Source organism: Felis catus, chromosome B4, assembly GCF_018350175.1.
Source record: "Felis catus isolate Fca126 chromosome B4, F.catus_Fca126_mat1.0, whole genome shotgun sequence".
NCBI classification, from domain to species: domain Eukaryota; kingdom Metazoa; phylum Chordata; class Mammalia; order Carnivora; family Felidae; genus Felis; species Felis catus.
This window is the reverse complement of record NC_058374.1, coordinates 78,198,439-78,214,906: the sequence shown is the minus strand read 5'-3', so window position 1 is coordinate 78,214,906 and position 16,468 is coordinate 78,198,439. Positions and strand designations below refer to the sequence as shown.

Sequence of the window (16,468 nt, the reverse complement as noted above, 5' to 3'; positions counted from 1 at the left end):
GTTTATTTATTTTTGAGACAGTGCAAGTCAAGAAGGGGCAGAGAGAGGGGGACAGAGGATCCGAGGATCTGAAGCGGGCTTTGCACTGGGCCGCACAGAGCCCGATGCGGGGCTCAAACTCACAAACCATGAGATCATGACCTAAGCCAAAGTCGACGCTCAACTGACTGAGCCACCCAGGCACCCTCCCGGATCTGCATTTTATTTATTTATTTTTTTTTAATTTTTTTTTCAATGTTTGTTTATTTTTGCGACAGAGAGAGACAGAGCATGAACGGGGGAGGGGCAGAGAGAGAGGGAGACACAGAATCGGAAACAGGCTCCAGGCTCTGAGCCATCAGCCCAGAGCCCGACGCGGGGCTCGAACTCACGGACGGCGAGATCATGACCTGGCTGAAGTCGGACGCTTAACCGACTGCGCCACCCAGGCGCCCCCCGGATCTGCATTTTAAAGAGGCACGCCAGGTGATTCATATGCACACCAAAATTTGAGAACCACTGTCCCAGATTCATATCAATGTGCAATTCAAGCAAATTCCTCTTGGCTATGATCCCAAATGACAAATGGCTAGCTAGAAGTTCCTCTTCATCACCTTTGTTCTCTTAATACTCACCAAGACAACCTATGTCACACTGGGAATCTCAGTGACCTCATTTTTACCAGTTCTCCTGCTTTGAGACTCACCTGATATGTATTTCAATGGAACTTCTGGTATTGACTTAGATACAGAAATTAAATGGACATCTAGTTGTTATGGTCATCTTAAAACACCAATTCCTAGAGGGCCAATACATGCTGGATAATGATGTGACACCCTCACATTTATGTGACTTTCTGTTTCCAAAGCACTTTCGTGTATGTCATCTAATTGCATCATTGCAATAGCCCTTGAAGGAAGCGAGCACAGGAGTTATTGATTCCGTGTTATGGATGAAGAAATTGAGGCTCACCTAAGTGAAATGGCTTGCCAAAAGTCTTAGAGCTGAAAGTAGCAGAATCAAGATTTGCATTATGTTGGTGGCAACTTGTGTTCACAGTAGCATTACTCACAGTAACTAAAATATGGGAGCAACCTGAGTGTCCGCCGACAGACGAATGGATAAACGAAATGTGGTTTTTAAAGACAATGGAATATCACTCAACATGAAAAAGGAAAGAAATTCTGACACATGCAATAACATGGGTAAACCTTGAGGACATCCTGCCAAGCGAAAAAAGCCAGTCACAAAAAGACAACTGCCGCATGATTCCTCTGACATGAGAGGCTCAGAGTGGTCGAAATAATAGAGGCAGAAAGCGGAATGGGAGGGGAAGGGGAAATGGGGAGTTAGTAGTTAACGGGTGCTTAATGCCACTGAACTGAACACGTAAAAATGGTTATGAGGGTAAATTTTATGTTCTGTGTACTTTCCCACAATTTTTTAAAAATGGCAAAAAAAATACTATGTTGCTACTCTTTTCCCTCCCCACGCTGTCAGGCGTAGTATGTTTTAGGTCATCCTTGGTACTAATCTGTCACCAAGACAGTGTCCCTTCTATAGATGTTCTTAATTGTGGCCTAAGACAATGAGGGGAAATCTACAAGAGACAGGCAAGATATCTGGTGTTGCAGACTCTATCCTTCTCAGCCTTTTACATTTCTTATTTTGGCTTGAGACTATAGGCACATTCACCTCCTAGTGAAATGCCAATTTTGGATGGACAAATACGAAACAGAAAGAAATCTGAGTCAACCAATACGTCAGACCTAGTTAGGATCTACTATATGAGCACAAAGAAAAGTGAAAATATTGCCCATTTTCATCTGACACATTATTTCAAGGGACAAGAACAAAATGAGGTGAGCTACTTACCCAGCATCAGAACTGTTCCCACAGAGTAAAGGTTCCAGCATGCCAGGAACCGTGTAAAAATTTGCTAGAAAAGTTTGAAGAGGCAGGAAATGAATAAGGCAGATACAAGTGAATGAGAGAATAAAGTCTCACTGTTCCTAATTAGCCCCAGCAGAAGCAGTTATTGATTTTAGCTCATATAAATCTTTTCTGACAGAGGAAAACCTGATAAAAATTCTTTCCCATTAATCATTTTCATATATATACTTAAAAATGAAAAATGCTACTAGGAGTCCTAATACAATGTTCTTTTTACAGACACTTGACTTCCCCTCATATCTCCAATCTTCATGCTAGTTTCTGGGAATTGAAATTAAGGGGTCTAGAAGTGAGTCTTCTGAGTTCTTTATTCCTTTGTACAACTTTGGCCTTCCATCCTTCTTCTGTACCCAAGACAAATGAAAATCCTCACTGATCACATTACCATGTCCTATATTAAATTAGCAGGCATGTTCCCCTTTCCTGTATGTGTTCCTGAAATTCCCTTTGCAACATTTTCTTACAGCTACTTAACTGCCTTTATTTCTCAGGAGTGACTAATAGTGGTATTGTTAACTTTCCCCCATTTTATTTTACTAAACATTTTTTTCATGTTTATTTATTTTTGAGAGAGAGAGAGAGAGAGAGAGAGAGAGAGAGAGAGAGAGAAAGGGAGAGAATGAGTGAGCAGGGGAGGGGCAGAGAGAGAGGGAGACAAAGGATCTGAAGGAGGCTCTGTACTGACAGTAGAGAGCCCGATGTGGGGCTCAAACTCATGAACCACAAGATCACGACCTGAGCCGAAGTGAGACACTCAACCGACTGAGCCACCCAGGTGCCCCACTCCCCATTTTATAGAAATACCATCACACCAAATGTTCCTTAGTGTAAGACCCAAGTGCTTTGGTTCCTGAAATGAAATTATTAAAACTCCTTAACTATAATAGGCTCAAATGGTTACTTACAGATTACCTGACTCCCCACACCAGACCAGCTATGACAGTCTTAGTAATATTAAGAGAGCTTACTATGCATATTCTGAACTAAATGTTTAAATATCTGAGGTTTTACTGAACTAGAGCAAATGGTATTTTTATCAAACTCATGAGCCTGATTTTCAAAGCAAAAGTTTAGGGGTGCCTGCAAAAAGCTATAGTTTCATTTTCAGTTTTAAAAGGAGAGAAAAAAAACAAAAAACAAAAAACCAGAGTGTGTTTCTGAACACAGTCCTACCCCGAGGAAAGGGAATAACTTCCTCAGGTTGCTTCAGTAGCACTGGATTCCTTTCCAGCCCAACTACTTTTAAAGCCCAGTGATGGCTTTGAACCACATAAACTACAGAAAGACTGGTCTTTCACTTCTTGCAGGAAAAGGGCCACCTACTTTTATTATTGATATACTCTTCCCAATCAAAGCCTCTGGTGCCATTTTCCAGATAGCTCTCATTGAAGTTTATGGGCCACACAACACACTTGTTTCGCAGGTTTCCCATGAAAAGCTGCAGTCCAATCAAGGCAAAAACGCTCAGGCAGAACACTGTCAGAATCATCACGTCTGACAGCTTCTTCACTGACTGGATTAGGGCACCCACAATGGTCTTCAGGCCTGTGGAGACAGAAGCCTCAGAATCAGAGTCACCCCATACCCCTCCCCACCTCCCCCAGCCTCCCTCTTGGCTACTGGCTTCTACTCCTCCCCACAGCACCACCCTTGAACCATGGCCACTTTATCTCTTATGCCATGGGAATAACAATGGGTCAACAATCAGTCATTCCAGAAGTATCAATTCTTGAGTCAATTAATTTTTAAAAAGAAAAAGAAAGTTCCTTCTCCAACATGCGACTCTTTTCTTCCTGTACTTTCCTGAGTCTGACTGCTGCTTACCTCCTCGAATGAATCCGGCTCTTACTTGCCTCATAGTCTTCCTACAGGCTGTTCCCTATGCCTGGAATGCTTCCTTCCATTCCCCTGTCCTACCTGCCTAACTCCTATTCATCCTTTCCATTCCCCTGTCCTACCTGCCTAACTCCTTCCTATTCATCCTTTGGGCTCAGCTTAAATATCAATTCCCCCAGAAAGCCTTCCCGGACTTTACAATTCTTCTCCCTCCTCCATTATTATTAATAATTTAATAATACCTCATACTTTGCTCTGTAGCATTTATCACGGTTATAATTAATTATTTATGTCTGTCTCATTCACAGCTGTATCTAGACTGCCTAGCTCATGGCAGGTACTGAGTAAATATTTGCTGAATAAACAAATGGGAAAGACAGGGATTGAGGAGGGTTCCTGGTTGGACAGAGAACTACTGGAAAGTTTAAAAGCCAAGTAGTAAGAAAGTACGATAAATATTTTCCCAAGAGCTCTGGTAAGGCCAATATATTGAAAAGGTTATTATCAACCCGGTATTTATGGTTCGTCTTTCCATTTACGAATATACCTTCTCTGTATCACACATATGCCCTGTTCTCTACAACTGACCTTTTTTTCTGTCCTAGATTGACAACAAAATAAAAAACATATAACCCACTTGAATTTGAGGTTTAACTGCAAGCCACTGGTTCAAATTTAAATCTGCAGGTAGCTTTCTTAACTGCACATGGAGTTATTAATGATAGGAGACACAGGAGAACATGGTTGTGGGTTCATGATGTTTGGGTCAAAACGGATTCTGTGTGAGGCTCTCCCGGGCACGTCTAGGCATCGGGCCATCCATAGGACATAGCCAAAAATATACTGAGCACTCCAGGGATGCCAGTGTACCAGGACAGATGGGAAGCAAACCCAGTGCCTTGACACATAGGCCTCGAGAGGGATCATACTCCTGATCCACTTCCAAAGGCAGGAAACCAGACTGAAATTCAAGAGAAATCCTAATCTTGGCTGTGGAGTGGGAAGCGAGGTATATAATTACTGCTCTTGACTAAGTTATACCACTACTTGTGTGACCTGAGTAATATACCTAACCTTTTGGAATCTTAGGTTTTTCATCTTTAAAATGGGAATAATTATAGTTGAACCTCTAGGGCTGTTGTGAGGATTGAGCATAATTCATTTAAGTACTTAACATAGCACCTGGCACACGGCAAAGACACAAATGTTAACTATTTTTGTCTGAACCTCAGTTTACTCATCTATAAAAAGGTATTACCAAAACGCTTCACTGGGTTGTTGTGAGGTTTAAATAGGAAAATGAATGTAAAATACATTTAAATAGGAAAATGAATGTAAAAGTACAGTGCCTGGCACTTGACACTGGCAAGCTATCGCTGTTACACATGCGGTGTCCTCCTCAAAGAGATATGATTGGGATAATGACACTACGCGGCTAACCTCGTACAGTGATCGAATGGGGGGGGGGGGGATGAACATGATTGGGTTTTTCTGCTGTATTTTGCAAGTAACCACCTGGAATTTTTAAAGTTGGATTTGATAGAATTTTCTATACAAGTCCAGTAATAGTTATGCATGCTGTGCGAAGCACAGGACCTGGCATGAAGCATACACTTTATATATATATAAAATATATAATATATACACATATTTTTAAGTTCACTTATTTTTGAGAGAGAGAGAGAGAGAGAGAGAGAGAGAGAGAGAGAGAGAGAGCGCGCAAGTGGAGGAGGGGCAGAGAGAGAGGGAGACCGAGGATCCAAAGTGCGCTCTGCACTGACAGCAGAGAGCCTGACGCAAGGCTCGAACTCACGAACCATGAGACCATAACCTGAGCCGAAGTTGGACACTTAACTGACTGAGCCATCCAGGCACCCCCTCAGTTAATATATTTTCATTGAAAGAGCAAATGAATAAGTTTTCTTTCCTCTCACACAGATAACCTGAAAGGATTCTAAGAGATATTAAAGAAAAAAGAGCTACAAATTAAGATTGCAGAGATACAAAAGTGTGCAGAGGCCTGTGCTTTCTTACGGAACAGACCTTCCATGAAGACTGTGGCCACCGAAAGGATTAGGAAAAGCTTGTCTGCATTCAAGGCACAGGACACAGGACATTTCTAACCTGATTGTTTTCTCCTCATAAGGCTGTGCAAAAAGAGCACCAGATAGGGAATCAGAGAGCAGGAATTCTGGTCCTGGCTCAGCCACTAGTTATAACCCACTGTACATCAGAGCAAGTTCAAGGTTCCACCTCAGTCTCATTTTTCCATACACAGTATGTGGCAGTGGGCAGTGGAGGAAAAACTGAAGAATCTTCTTGAAAAGCCTTTCAGAATAGGGGAGAGATATTTATTCTTTCAGACTAAGTAGCTGAAATTTCAACCTTTTATTTGAAGGCCCTAAGAAACTGTATCATAGTCACACAGGCAAGTAAGAAGATACTGGTGGTATAAAATAGAAGACAACCATCAAGATGTAAAAGTTGCTGCAGTATTATGGGTCTTATTTTCATAAGTTGCTGAGGAATAGAAAAATCCTTCACTGTATTTGGCTCGGTTGAGGTGGGTCTATACTAGGTCAATAATTCAATTCTAGGTTCCTAAAATTATAAAGCTCTGTTTTCAAAGTCAAAGCATGATTAAAAAAAAAAAAAACAATTGAATAAGTCACTGAAGAATGGTTGTAGTTTCTCTTCCTGGACTTCTTTAAGAAGAGCTTAATATCATTCAGAATATCTCCCCTGAATGGTTCAGACAAACACTTATGTGAACATGGGATGATTGTTCAAAGTCATTTCTATTTCCATTTTAAATGAATTGAGAAAAGAGCTGTAAGCTGTCATTCATATTAGTGACATGAGTAAATACTACAAAAATAGTCAAACCAATGCATTTGTGATGTAAATACATACATAAAATTAAATAAAATTTAAAAACCCATAAAATTTTAGCATGAGTCTAATTTGATTTTCCCGGGCTGGGAACTCTCGATGAATGAATGAATGAATGAATGAATGAATGAGTGAATGAATGAATAAAATGAAATAAAATAAAAATTTAAAAACCATACAATTTAGCATGAGTCTAATCTGATCTTCCTGGGCTGGGACTCTCTGGACAGTTCCAGGCCTGTTTAATAGGAAATTCCAGGCCACGAGGCTCAAACAATCCCGTTTCTAAACCTGGGCTCTCAGCAACCTTGTATGTAGGAAGTGACCTTCTGTTAGTAGTTTATAGACGTCAGGGTGGACATCTGATCTAAATCCCAATCGTTTCCTCCAGGATTGATTGATTGATTTCTCTATTTATTCATTCATTTATTTTTAATTTCAATCAGTTTTAAGTTTATTTTTGAGGGGGTGGGGAAGGGCAGAGAGAGAGAGAGACAGACAGAGTATCCCAAGCAGGCTCAGAGCTGACAGCAGAGAGCCTGATCCGGGGCTCAAACTCACGAACTGTGAGATTATGACCTGAGCCGAAGTTGGATGCTTAACTGACTGAGCCACCCAGGCACCGCTCCTCCTGGAATTTAGAATGGGACAAGAGACAGTCCAGTAGCCTTTTCAAGTACAAGGAATGATAACATAAATTTGGGAACTAAGTGGTAGCCTTATTCTGTCATTATGTTAGGATATGTCCGAGAAGTAAAGGCAGTTAGTAAGCTAAGAGATAGAAAAAGGAAATGGACACACGGAGAGAAAAAGACATTCAGACAAAGTACTTCCTGGTATCTGGAGCTTTCTGACTGCATTCTGGTTTCACGGGCTTCCAGAAGCCCAAAAGCATTCCAACCCTTAGATTCCCTGAAGTCCTCATATATCCTTTCACTTGCAACCAAAGATGTTCAACTAATACACCAACCATACGTGGAACTCATCACTTTCCTGGGAATAGACCTACATGCTCTCACTCAGCTGGTTTCAAATCTTTTCTCCATAAACCAGATGTCATTGCTGAAGAAGTCTGTAAACATGAGTCAAGAAAGCAAAAAAAAAAAAAAAAAAAAAAATTCAAGTGTTTTGTTTTGAAGTCTGAGGTTTAGATCAACTCCTTGGTAAGAGTTCTTTCAGCTTTCAAGAAGTTTCAAGTAGAAACTCAAGTTGGAAATGGCATTCAGGTATACAGGGGATCAGAGAAACAAATCTTAATTAAGCAACAATAATCACTAAATAACACTACCGATGGCCATCTAAAAAGTTTACTCTCCAAGATTCTCATCCAGGTCCCACAGGAAGAAAGGTGATTTAGTGTGATGTTAGCATCCCGAGGCAGACACACAATTACACAGCAATATTAAATGTAAATGGTCACTGGACCATCTGGCCTCAGCCAAGACTCTTCTTCCTTCCATTAGGGTTGATGACTGTGAATGACCATATTTGCAGAAATCAGTGCCAAGTTAGGGAGAGGATGCTGTCAATGCATTTCTTTCTCTTTTTCCAATTTTATTGAGAAATAATGGACATATATCACTGTAGAAATTTAAGGCGTACATCATGATGTGAAATGATTACCCTAGTAGGTTCAGCTCACATCCATCTTCTCATATAGGTACAATAAAAAGAGGGGGGGGGGGGAGAAAAAAAGGAAAAACACTTTTCCTTGTGGTGAGAACTCTTAGCAGTTACTCTGTTAACAACGTTCCTATATATCACACAGCAGTGTTAGCTATACTCATCATGTTACACATTCCATCCCTAATACTTACCTTTCTCTTATAACTGGAAGTCTGTACCTTTTGGCCACCTTCCTCCAATTCCTCCTCCTCCCACACTCTGCCTCTGGTACCCACAAATCTGATCTCTTTTTCTATGAGTTTGTTTTTAGATTCCACACATAAGTGAGATCATACATTTCTCTGTCCAACTTATCTTACTGAGCATAATACTTCAAGGTCCATCCATGTTGTCACAAATGGTACGGTTTCCTCATTTTTTATACCTGAATAATATTCTATTGTGTGTGTGTGTATGTATATATGTATGTGTGTGTGTGTGTGTGTGTGTGTGTGTGTGTGTGTATCTCACAACATTATCTATTGATCCATCCATGGACACTTTGGCTGTTTCCATGTCTTGGCTATTGTAAATAATGCTGCTATGAGCATGGGGTGCAGATATCTTTTTTGAGTTAGTGTTTTCGTTTCCTTTGGATGTAGTCCCAGAAATGGAAATGCTGGATCATATGGTAGTTCTATTTTTAAGTTTTGAGGATACTTCATACCGTTTCCCATAGTGGCTGCACCACTTTACTAATCCCACCAATGTGCAAGGGTTCCCTTTTTTCCATATCCATGCCCAGTGTTTGCTAACTCTTGTCTCTTTGACGATGGCCATTCTAATCTGTGTGAGGTGATATGTCATTATGGTTCTAACTTGCATTTCCTTAATGATTAGTGATACTGAGCGTCTTTTCATGTACCTGATAGTCTTTCACAGAATGCATTTCTTGAACTCAAGCTCTACAGTCTTGCCAGCAGCGACTGATATGCTCTAGTAAATGCAGTCAGGCAAAAGTGCGTCCTGCTATCACCAATGCAGGTCACTGAAGTAAGAAGCCGCTGGTGGAATTTCTAACCTGATGCACGTCAGAATGGAAAATGCCACTGTGCTGGCTGTGAGGAGAAGTTGCTTTGCTTCTTCTACTGGCTCACAACACCACATACCAGAACAAGCAAGATACTGACTGAAAACTGATTATCCAAAACAGAGCAGAATGCTCCTTCAAACAACTCCCACACAACAGAGTGCACAACAGAAGCCACGTGGGGGCAAATTGGACAGTGAGAACTCTTGGAAAAGGCTAACATTAACTAGCACTGGGATGTGTTTGAGCAGAAGCAGTTAATACATTTACTGTAAATCAGGAAAAGACAGCTGGACCCAATGTACAGAAATGTCAGCTATCAGAGAGGAATTTGGGCCATTTAAAGAATTTTGAGGAGAAGATGAAGCCTCTATGTCCAAAAGCACCGCTGAACCTCCTGTCACCTTTCATGACGTCCAGCCATCTCCTGAACAAGTGAACAAAGCCTGCTTACGTGCCAAGTCCAGAGAAATCAGCCATGCATGCTGGGATCAAAATCTTCCACCATGGTGATGCCAGATTGTAAATAAAGTAAATTTCTATTTCCTGGTTTGTGGCTCAGGTTGAAAAATCTATCTGGTTTGAAGCAACGCGAGCTAATTCTACAAAATTCACACCGGCACGGGTCTCTAGAGCGGTAACGAGGAGTTCTCACTCCACGGGAAATAAGTTTCCCTAATTCCTGAAGTCTGGCTTGGTCCAGACAAGTCCTAGGGTAAATTTGTGCCAGGTCAGTTTTCTTGCCGCAGGTTCAAGCCTTACAATGATATTATTGAAGGTTCTGTAGATCAGGAATAAATTGGGAGAGATTTAGAGGCAGTAGATTTATTTACTCAACACCAGATTTATATCACAAGGTCTCAACAAAACTTAAACTAGCTCCCAAAGGTGGATCGGTGGGATCCTATGAGACTTTAGTGCTTCCCCACTTAGGGCCACTATGTTAAACTTCGGCTATGTTTTCTGAGAAGCAATGTGGGAAAAGGAGAAACATAAAAGCAACTGGATTAATAACTAGAATACGGTAAAGGAAACAATGAGGCTAAATATAGTCTGAAAACACTTTCCCCCTTCACTGTGCAGCAGAAATTGCCATATTCATAATGCATACACTTAAAGAAAATGGTTTCTTTGTGAATACTGGGGTGGGAGGAAAAAGGGCCCATCATTTTTCCTACTTCTTCTCTGATACCACAGGTAAGGAGAGAAAGTAACAGAAACGAAAGCACAGGAATGAAAAATCAAAGAGAAAAGTAATCAAGAAATTACAACTCTAAAGAAAGCAAAATGATATTAAACCAGTGTGGGCAAATAGGGACGTAGTGCTTTTCAGGAGTCACTGAAATGATGCTAGAAATGAGAAGCAACTGGTAAATAAGGCCATCCCAACCCATTTTATTTACACCATTAAATGCTACTCTGTAGGCAAAACCTCAGACGCCTGCTTTGAGATGGCCACCCTGTCTTTGGGCAGGTCAGTCCTGTGGCACACGGTCAAAGAATGGAGAAGATGAAACTTCTGACAAAGTCACTCAGAAGCTCATTTTTCCGCCTGGGCCCCAAATGAATATAGAGCAAAAACAAAGTTTTAAGACATAAATTTCTACATAGTATACTTCAATGTCAAGTTGAATGTGGCAAATTCCAGACCAAAGGAAATGTAGAAAGGAAGGGTCTCTTCCTGTAACTGACCGTTCCAGCGTGCAGTTTGCAAGCAATGTTCTTGAAGCCAAGCTCTCTGAAGCAAAAGGCAAACCATGTGTGATGCATGTCTAGATCTTGAGTCAGCAAATAAAAAGGGTGAGAATGTGGGTTTGGTGTTTTCTAAGCCACGAAAAGGCTCTAAATCAAAGCACCTCTTATCCAAAAGGCTGGAGCTAACTGAGGCAGTGCACTGCCCCATCTCCTGGGAGTCCTGACTGCTCTGACGCAGTCAGAATATCTACCAAAGGTGCTAAGAGGGAAGGGAGTGGCAGCCCAGGTGAGTGGGTGAGTTCTCCAGGAAAACTCTCATGAAGGGAGCCAGGGGCTTTGGGGGATCTTGCAGACCCCACGTCAGTTCTGTGGTTGCTCTTGCTGCTGTTTCTGGCAGCTTCAGCAAAAGCCTACAGTCAAACTGGGAACAGGAACAGGCAAAAATATCAGCAGTCCCACTGAAGTGATCCCGGAGAAGACTTGGTGTGCAGGACGATGGCTTTCACAAAGAGGGAACTGAGGCCTGGCTCTACAGTAGAGTAAAAAATGACTGAGATTTCCAGTCAAGAAATGGTGTCAGGTCTACTAATTCATACAATGGTATTCCCACCTTGAAAGGAGACCTGGGTAACAGGCAGGTAGGAACAGGACAATAGCCCTCGATAAGTAGTATAGGGAACGAAAGGATTTGGGATAAAAAGTCACACTTTAATTCAAGTATCAGTTATATCACTCACTGACAGAGACCTATTACTGGCTTTATTATCCCTTAAAGTTCTTCTCCATCCCAGTTAACTTCACAAAGCCAGCTTGAGTGGCGGTGCTTCTAGAAACAGGAATTGGGAATCTATTTCAAATCATCAAGCTGAGGTCTAAACGCTGACACAAGCCCTTTCTTTGAGTTTAGGTTTCTTCTTTAAATAATAATTGTTACACAAAATCATTTATGGAGCCCTACCAGTCCTTATAAACACTATAGAAATGTGCTTATAAATATATTTTATAGATAGACTGATTAATAGTGAGGATAAATAATGTGAGGCCAGTCAAGAGTTATCTTGCAGAAATGCTGTGGTCAGAAGCTACCCATACAGCAGAGACAGAAGCTAAGAGCTAGACCAGAGATAGCATCTGCTGCCCTAGTTAGTGAACAGAATGCAGCTTTCCAATTTAATTCTGGAAGAGAAGTTTTGAGATCACAAGAACATAAAGAGACAGATGCCTTGCAGAGTACGTTGGGGGAAGTGAGCAGAAAACATGGGATCATATTTAAAAGAGGCCAGAGACGAAAGAGAGCAAAGGAAAAATGAAAGTAAAGATTTGGTGCTCCAGATGCCTTAAAAAATAAGACAAGGCCTGCCTAAGGGTTAAACCACCATCAATGAGCTTCATGAGGCTGCCCACAGAATGAACTGCGTTTTCTGTCGCAGGCTAGGAACCGAACCTTGACTAAGTCGGGGTTGTGGTTTCTTGCCACGAAGAATACACTCTCATGGACACCCAGCCTCTAGTTGATAAGGAGAAAGCTCCCATTGCTAAATACAAAGGTATTCATTTTTAGTAGGGCCCGAATTTACTGGCCCACTTCATGGCCCAAGTTTGTAAATGGGGAAACTGAGGTTTACCTTCCTTGAGGTTCTCAGAAAGCCACATTCCAAGTCAGCCTTCTCCAGGATTCTACCTTTGTGCTTCCCTCTCTCTGTGTCTGATATTTAGATAAAGTTGAAAAGGGGAAAAGAGGAATATTTCTGAGTCAGCCACAAGAAGAGCCACGGGACACCAGGAATGGGACGCCTCTGCTCTTCACGTCCCTGTTCCTACAAAGCTGCACTAAAAAGCTTGGTCTCTTGGGAATCTTCCCCGAAAACCCCTGGACACAACCAAAGTCCAATCAGCAGCCATACAGTCTTGATTTCTGCCGTGTTACTGCCAGTATATCTCAGGCTTGCAAGACTAACTAAAATATCTTTCCTTCCAGTCAAAACCAGTCTTTAGAAAAAACAGTTAAGTGCTACTCGGTAGTAAGGATTTAGATTAAATGAAGGACCTTAGCTTGGGGTCCACAGATGGGTTTCAGAGGGGCCTGCAAACTTTCCCCTGATTCTCAAAAGGATCCAAACCCTTCCAAAGGTTAAGAACCACTGGGCCAGCGCAAACAGCACCAAAAAGAAAAAGGCAAAAATTATAAAAAGACTGTCGATTAACTACCTCTCAACCACCCACTGATTCCTTTTTTTTCTTCTCAAGTTTCTGTCCTTTTTGTTTGCCCAGACATTCAGATATATGTATCTTATCTTACCTTGGATTGTTTTTAACAGCATCTGCACAAGCATTCATGGGGATCTGTGTTTGAAAATGGTCTCTGAATATATATATATTCACTGGTTCTTACTCCAGTGAAACAGACAGCGACAGAATGTGATAGACAGTGATTATTAAAGTTCAGTTCCCTAACTCCAAGGCTCTTTAATTTGCCTATAATACTGGACTAGTCAACGGGTAAGTCTCTTCTGGGGTTAAATAATTCCATTAACACAGTAACAGTAAAAGTATAGTTCATTGAAGAACATCCCATCAGCAAACCATGCGACAGGAAGCCTAGAAATCACAAGCAATGGGATGACAGTGAATGTTAAATTACTGTAATTCCATGAGGCCAGGAAGCACATGATTTATGTTCAAAGAGACAGCTAGCTCTGTGACAATTTTTTCACATATTGTAAGATCCAAATGATGTCGAAGCACGTGCTTTTTCAAAGCATGGAATGGGGGCTGCATGCCTGGCAAAGCGTCATCACTGAAACTGCCTTACGACCAAAGGGCCATCCCAGAGAACGTCTCCCAGGAGAAACATGCGGAGTGCAAGGCCATACCAATTGTGCTGACGCCAGCTTTAGAATGTGGTGGACAAATGAATGGAGGGGAAAGAGGAGATGAGGCAGTCAGTCTTGTGTGTAAATTTTCTCACCTGGAATTACAGAGATAGTTTTCAAAGCTCGCAGAACCCTGAATGTTCTCAGCGCTGAGACATTGCCCAGGTCCACAAACTCTGTCACATATCTGTAGTAAGGGAGGTCACACACAGACACAAATGACAAACACAGACACGAACACAAAACACCGAAGGAAAAAAACAAAACCACAACAAAACAAAAAGTACAATACGTCACGTCAGGGCCCTAACCCCACACCTAACACCAACCCCGGGCCATCTTACCTGGGATTACCGAAATAGTTTTCAAAGCCCTCAGTACCCTGAAAGTGCGTAGAGCTGAAACATTGCCTAGGTTTACAAACTCTGTTATATACCTGCAGAATCAAACCAAAGTTAACTTGTAATGGTACCACTGGGCGAGGGTTTGACAATGGGGGGGAAGAAAGGGTCTTACACACAAGCTATGATTTCATTTTTTGTTGTTGTTGAAAAAGAAAATTTCAAAATATAAACACTTAAAGAACACATTTTTTTTTTCCAACTGGCAAGGAGAAGTCAAAAAAATATTTGAAAGAACCGATACAAACGGGAGGTTTCGGGGGGCTTACTCTCTTAATCAGCATCGGGCTGTGTAGATCCCAATCAGAATGACTACTCTCAGTCCACTCATTATGTTTAGCAAAAAGGAAGGCCAGGAGGTATCAAAGGCTTATGTCCCCAAGCTTTGCGAACAATTTCTTAGAAAAAGGAGACAAATTTCTGCAGCAGAATCCCCATAAAAACAAATTTACATTCAAATAACTCCCTCGATGACAACGGCAAAAGTGCCTGTCTATATATATGACTTATCCAAGAGTTGTACGCATTATCTTTGCAGTCATGCCTACAGATGAAGTTATAGCCTGTGACATACAAAAGCAGGGCTCAGGATCATGGGATCAAAGCAAAGAGTGTGTTAAGCACCCGTTTTGTCACCAGCTCTGTGCCTAGCAAAAGACACTTAAATTTTAAATGAACACCAAGGTGTACTCATAATGTTGGAAAGCTAGAAGTTGCCTTAAAATAACAGAAAGTCAAAGTTCCAGTTTCAAATATTCAATGCATACCATTCATTCATTCATTCATTCATTCATTCATTCATTCATTCACATTTTCCAGGTGAAATACATCTTTCTGATGCTCAGGCCCGTATATATACAAACACACTCAACCTTTCACACATTTGCATACACACACACAGCCTATCCAACACCCTTATTATACCCTACTCTACCAGAGAGTGCTTTCCCAACCTGAAGATAAAAATAATAAAGTCTGTTATCACTCTTCTATCATCAGCTAAGTTTCCCAAAGAGATACGTGTTCACTGTTAAAACAACAATGAACAAGTTACCGAGAGCAGCTAGCATACTAATGGGGAATTATACTATTATCTTGCAATAGTTTGAAGTTCTGGTCAGTACTTCCTTAGGAAGTGACCAGTTTGGATACCTTGGCTCATGTTTTAACTCTAAAATGTGTTCTGAAGTCTCCAACGTCTGGGTCAGCCTCACCAAATTACATGCGATATAACATACCCAGGAAATGGATTTTCAGCTTAATTAAGGTTTACACCTAAAACATTTCAAGTCTTCACTAAGGCCCCATAGTGACCAGCGTGCAAACCTTGGTCAGTGTTATAAGGGGGAAGAAAATACGAGAGCATGTCAATGGAAAAATCACTTCCTACTTCCTTTCCTAGCTGTAAAGCCTGGGCTTACCTTCTTCCATATAGACATGCTGTCACTGCCTAGACTGCCCAGCCCTCACAAGCAAGAATCCCAGGCATAAGCCTGTGTGGCCTTGCATGGCTACCCATTAACTCTGCTTGTAGCTGGCCACAAACGTGCCCTTAACCAACACAACCACGCACACAACCACATAGACGTAATCACACCCTGAATGTCAGTCAATAAAGTAAGCAGACAACTTACGCCATCATGATGACGCTGAAGTCTAACCAGTTCCACGGATCCCGTAAAAAGGTAAAGCCATCTATGCAGAAACCTCTTGCGATGATTTTCACTAGTGATTCAAATGTATAAATCCCTGTGAATGTGTACCTGTCAAAGAAACGGATAGCTCGAGGTAAGTTCTGAACAGACAGAAACTTTGAATGCATCTTTTAAGGTAACGGTGCCTGAAGTGCAGCTTCGACCGACAGAGACGAAACAGAACGGGCACGGCCGGTGCAGCAGAAAGAATGGCAGGAAGGGGGAGGGGTGCTTTGAAGGAAACTTACCGAAACACAAAACCAAGAACTTTGGAATGTTGTGGGTACCATCTAGTAGGTGATAATTTTGAACCAGGTGAGGAGGCCCCAGAGCTATTTTTAACTTTAGACAAGTCAAAAAAAAAAAAAAAAAAAAAAAAAAAGGAGACCTCATGTTGGAGAAGAAGGCAGTGCCACGAGGGACTAACTGAGGGCACAAGATGGCACTGGG

General features: G+C 41.5%; 1 protein-coding gene across 10 annotated transcripts in view; it reads right to left on the bottom strand.

The window, feature by feature from the left end:
* The window catches only part of SCN8A (sodium voltage-gated channel alpha subunit 8), a 179,174-nt gene that overhangs the window by 77,187 nt on the left and 85,519 nt on the right, over positions 1-16,468 (bottom strand). For 6 of the 10 annotated variants that reach the window (XM_023257081.2, XM_023257080.2, XM_023257085.2 and 3 more), the window contains exons 5-8: positions 15,959-16,087; positions 14,019-14,110; positions 3,256-3,477; positions 1,855-1,918 (exon numbers count right to left, since the gene is read on the bottom strand). In XM_023257081.2, coding sequence (XP_023112849.1) covers positions 1,855-1,918; positions 3,256-3,477; positions 14,019-14,110; positions 15,959-16,087 — 507 coding nt within the window. Of the gene's footprint in view, positions 1-1,854; positions 1,919-3,255; positions 3,478-14,018; positions 14,111-14,267; positions 14,360-15,958; positions 16,088-16,468 lie in introns of those variants that run through there. The other 4 variants (XM_023257082.2, XM_023257084.2, XM_023257086.2 and 1 more) reach the window with 2 other exon arrangements.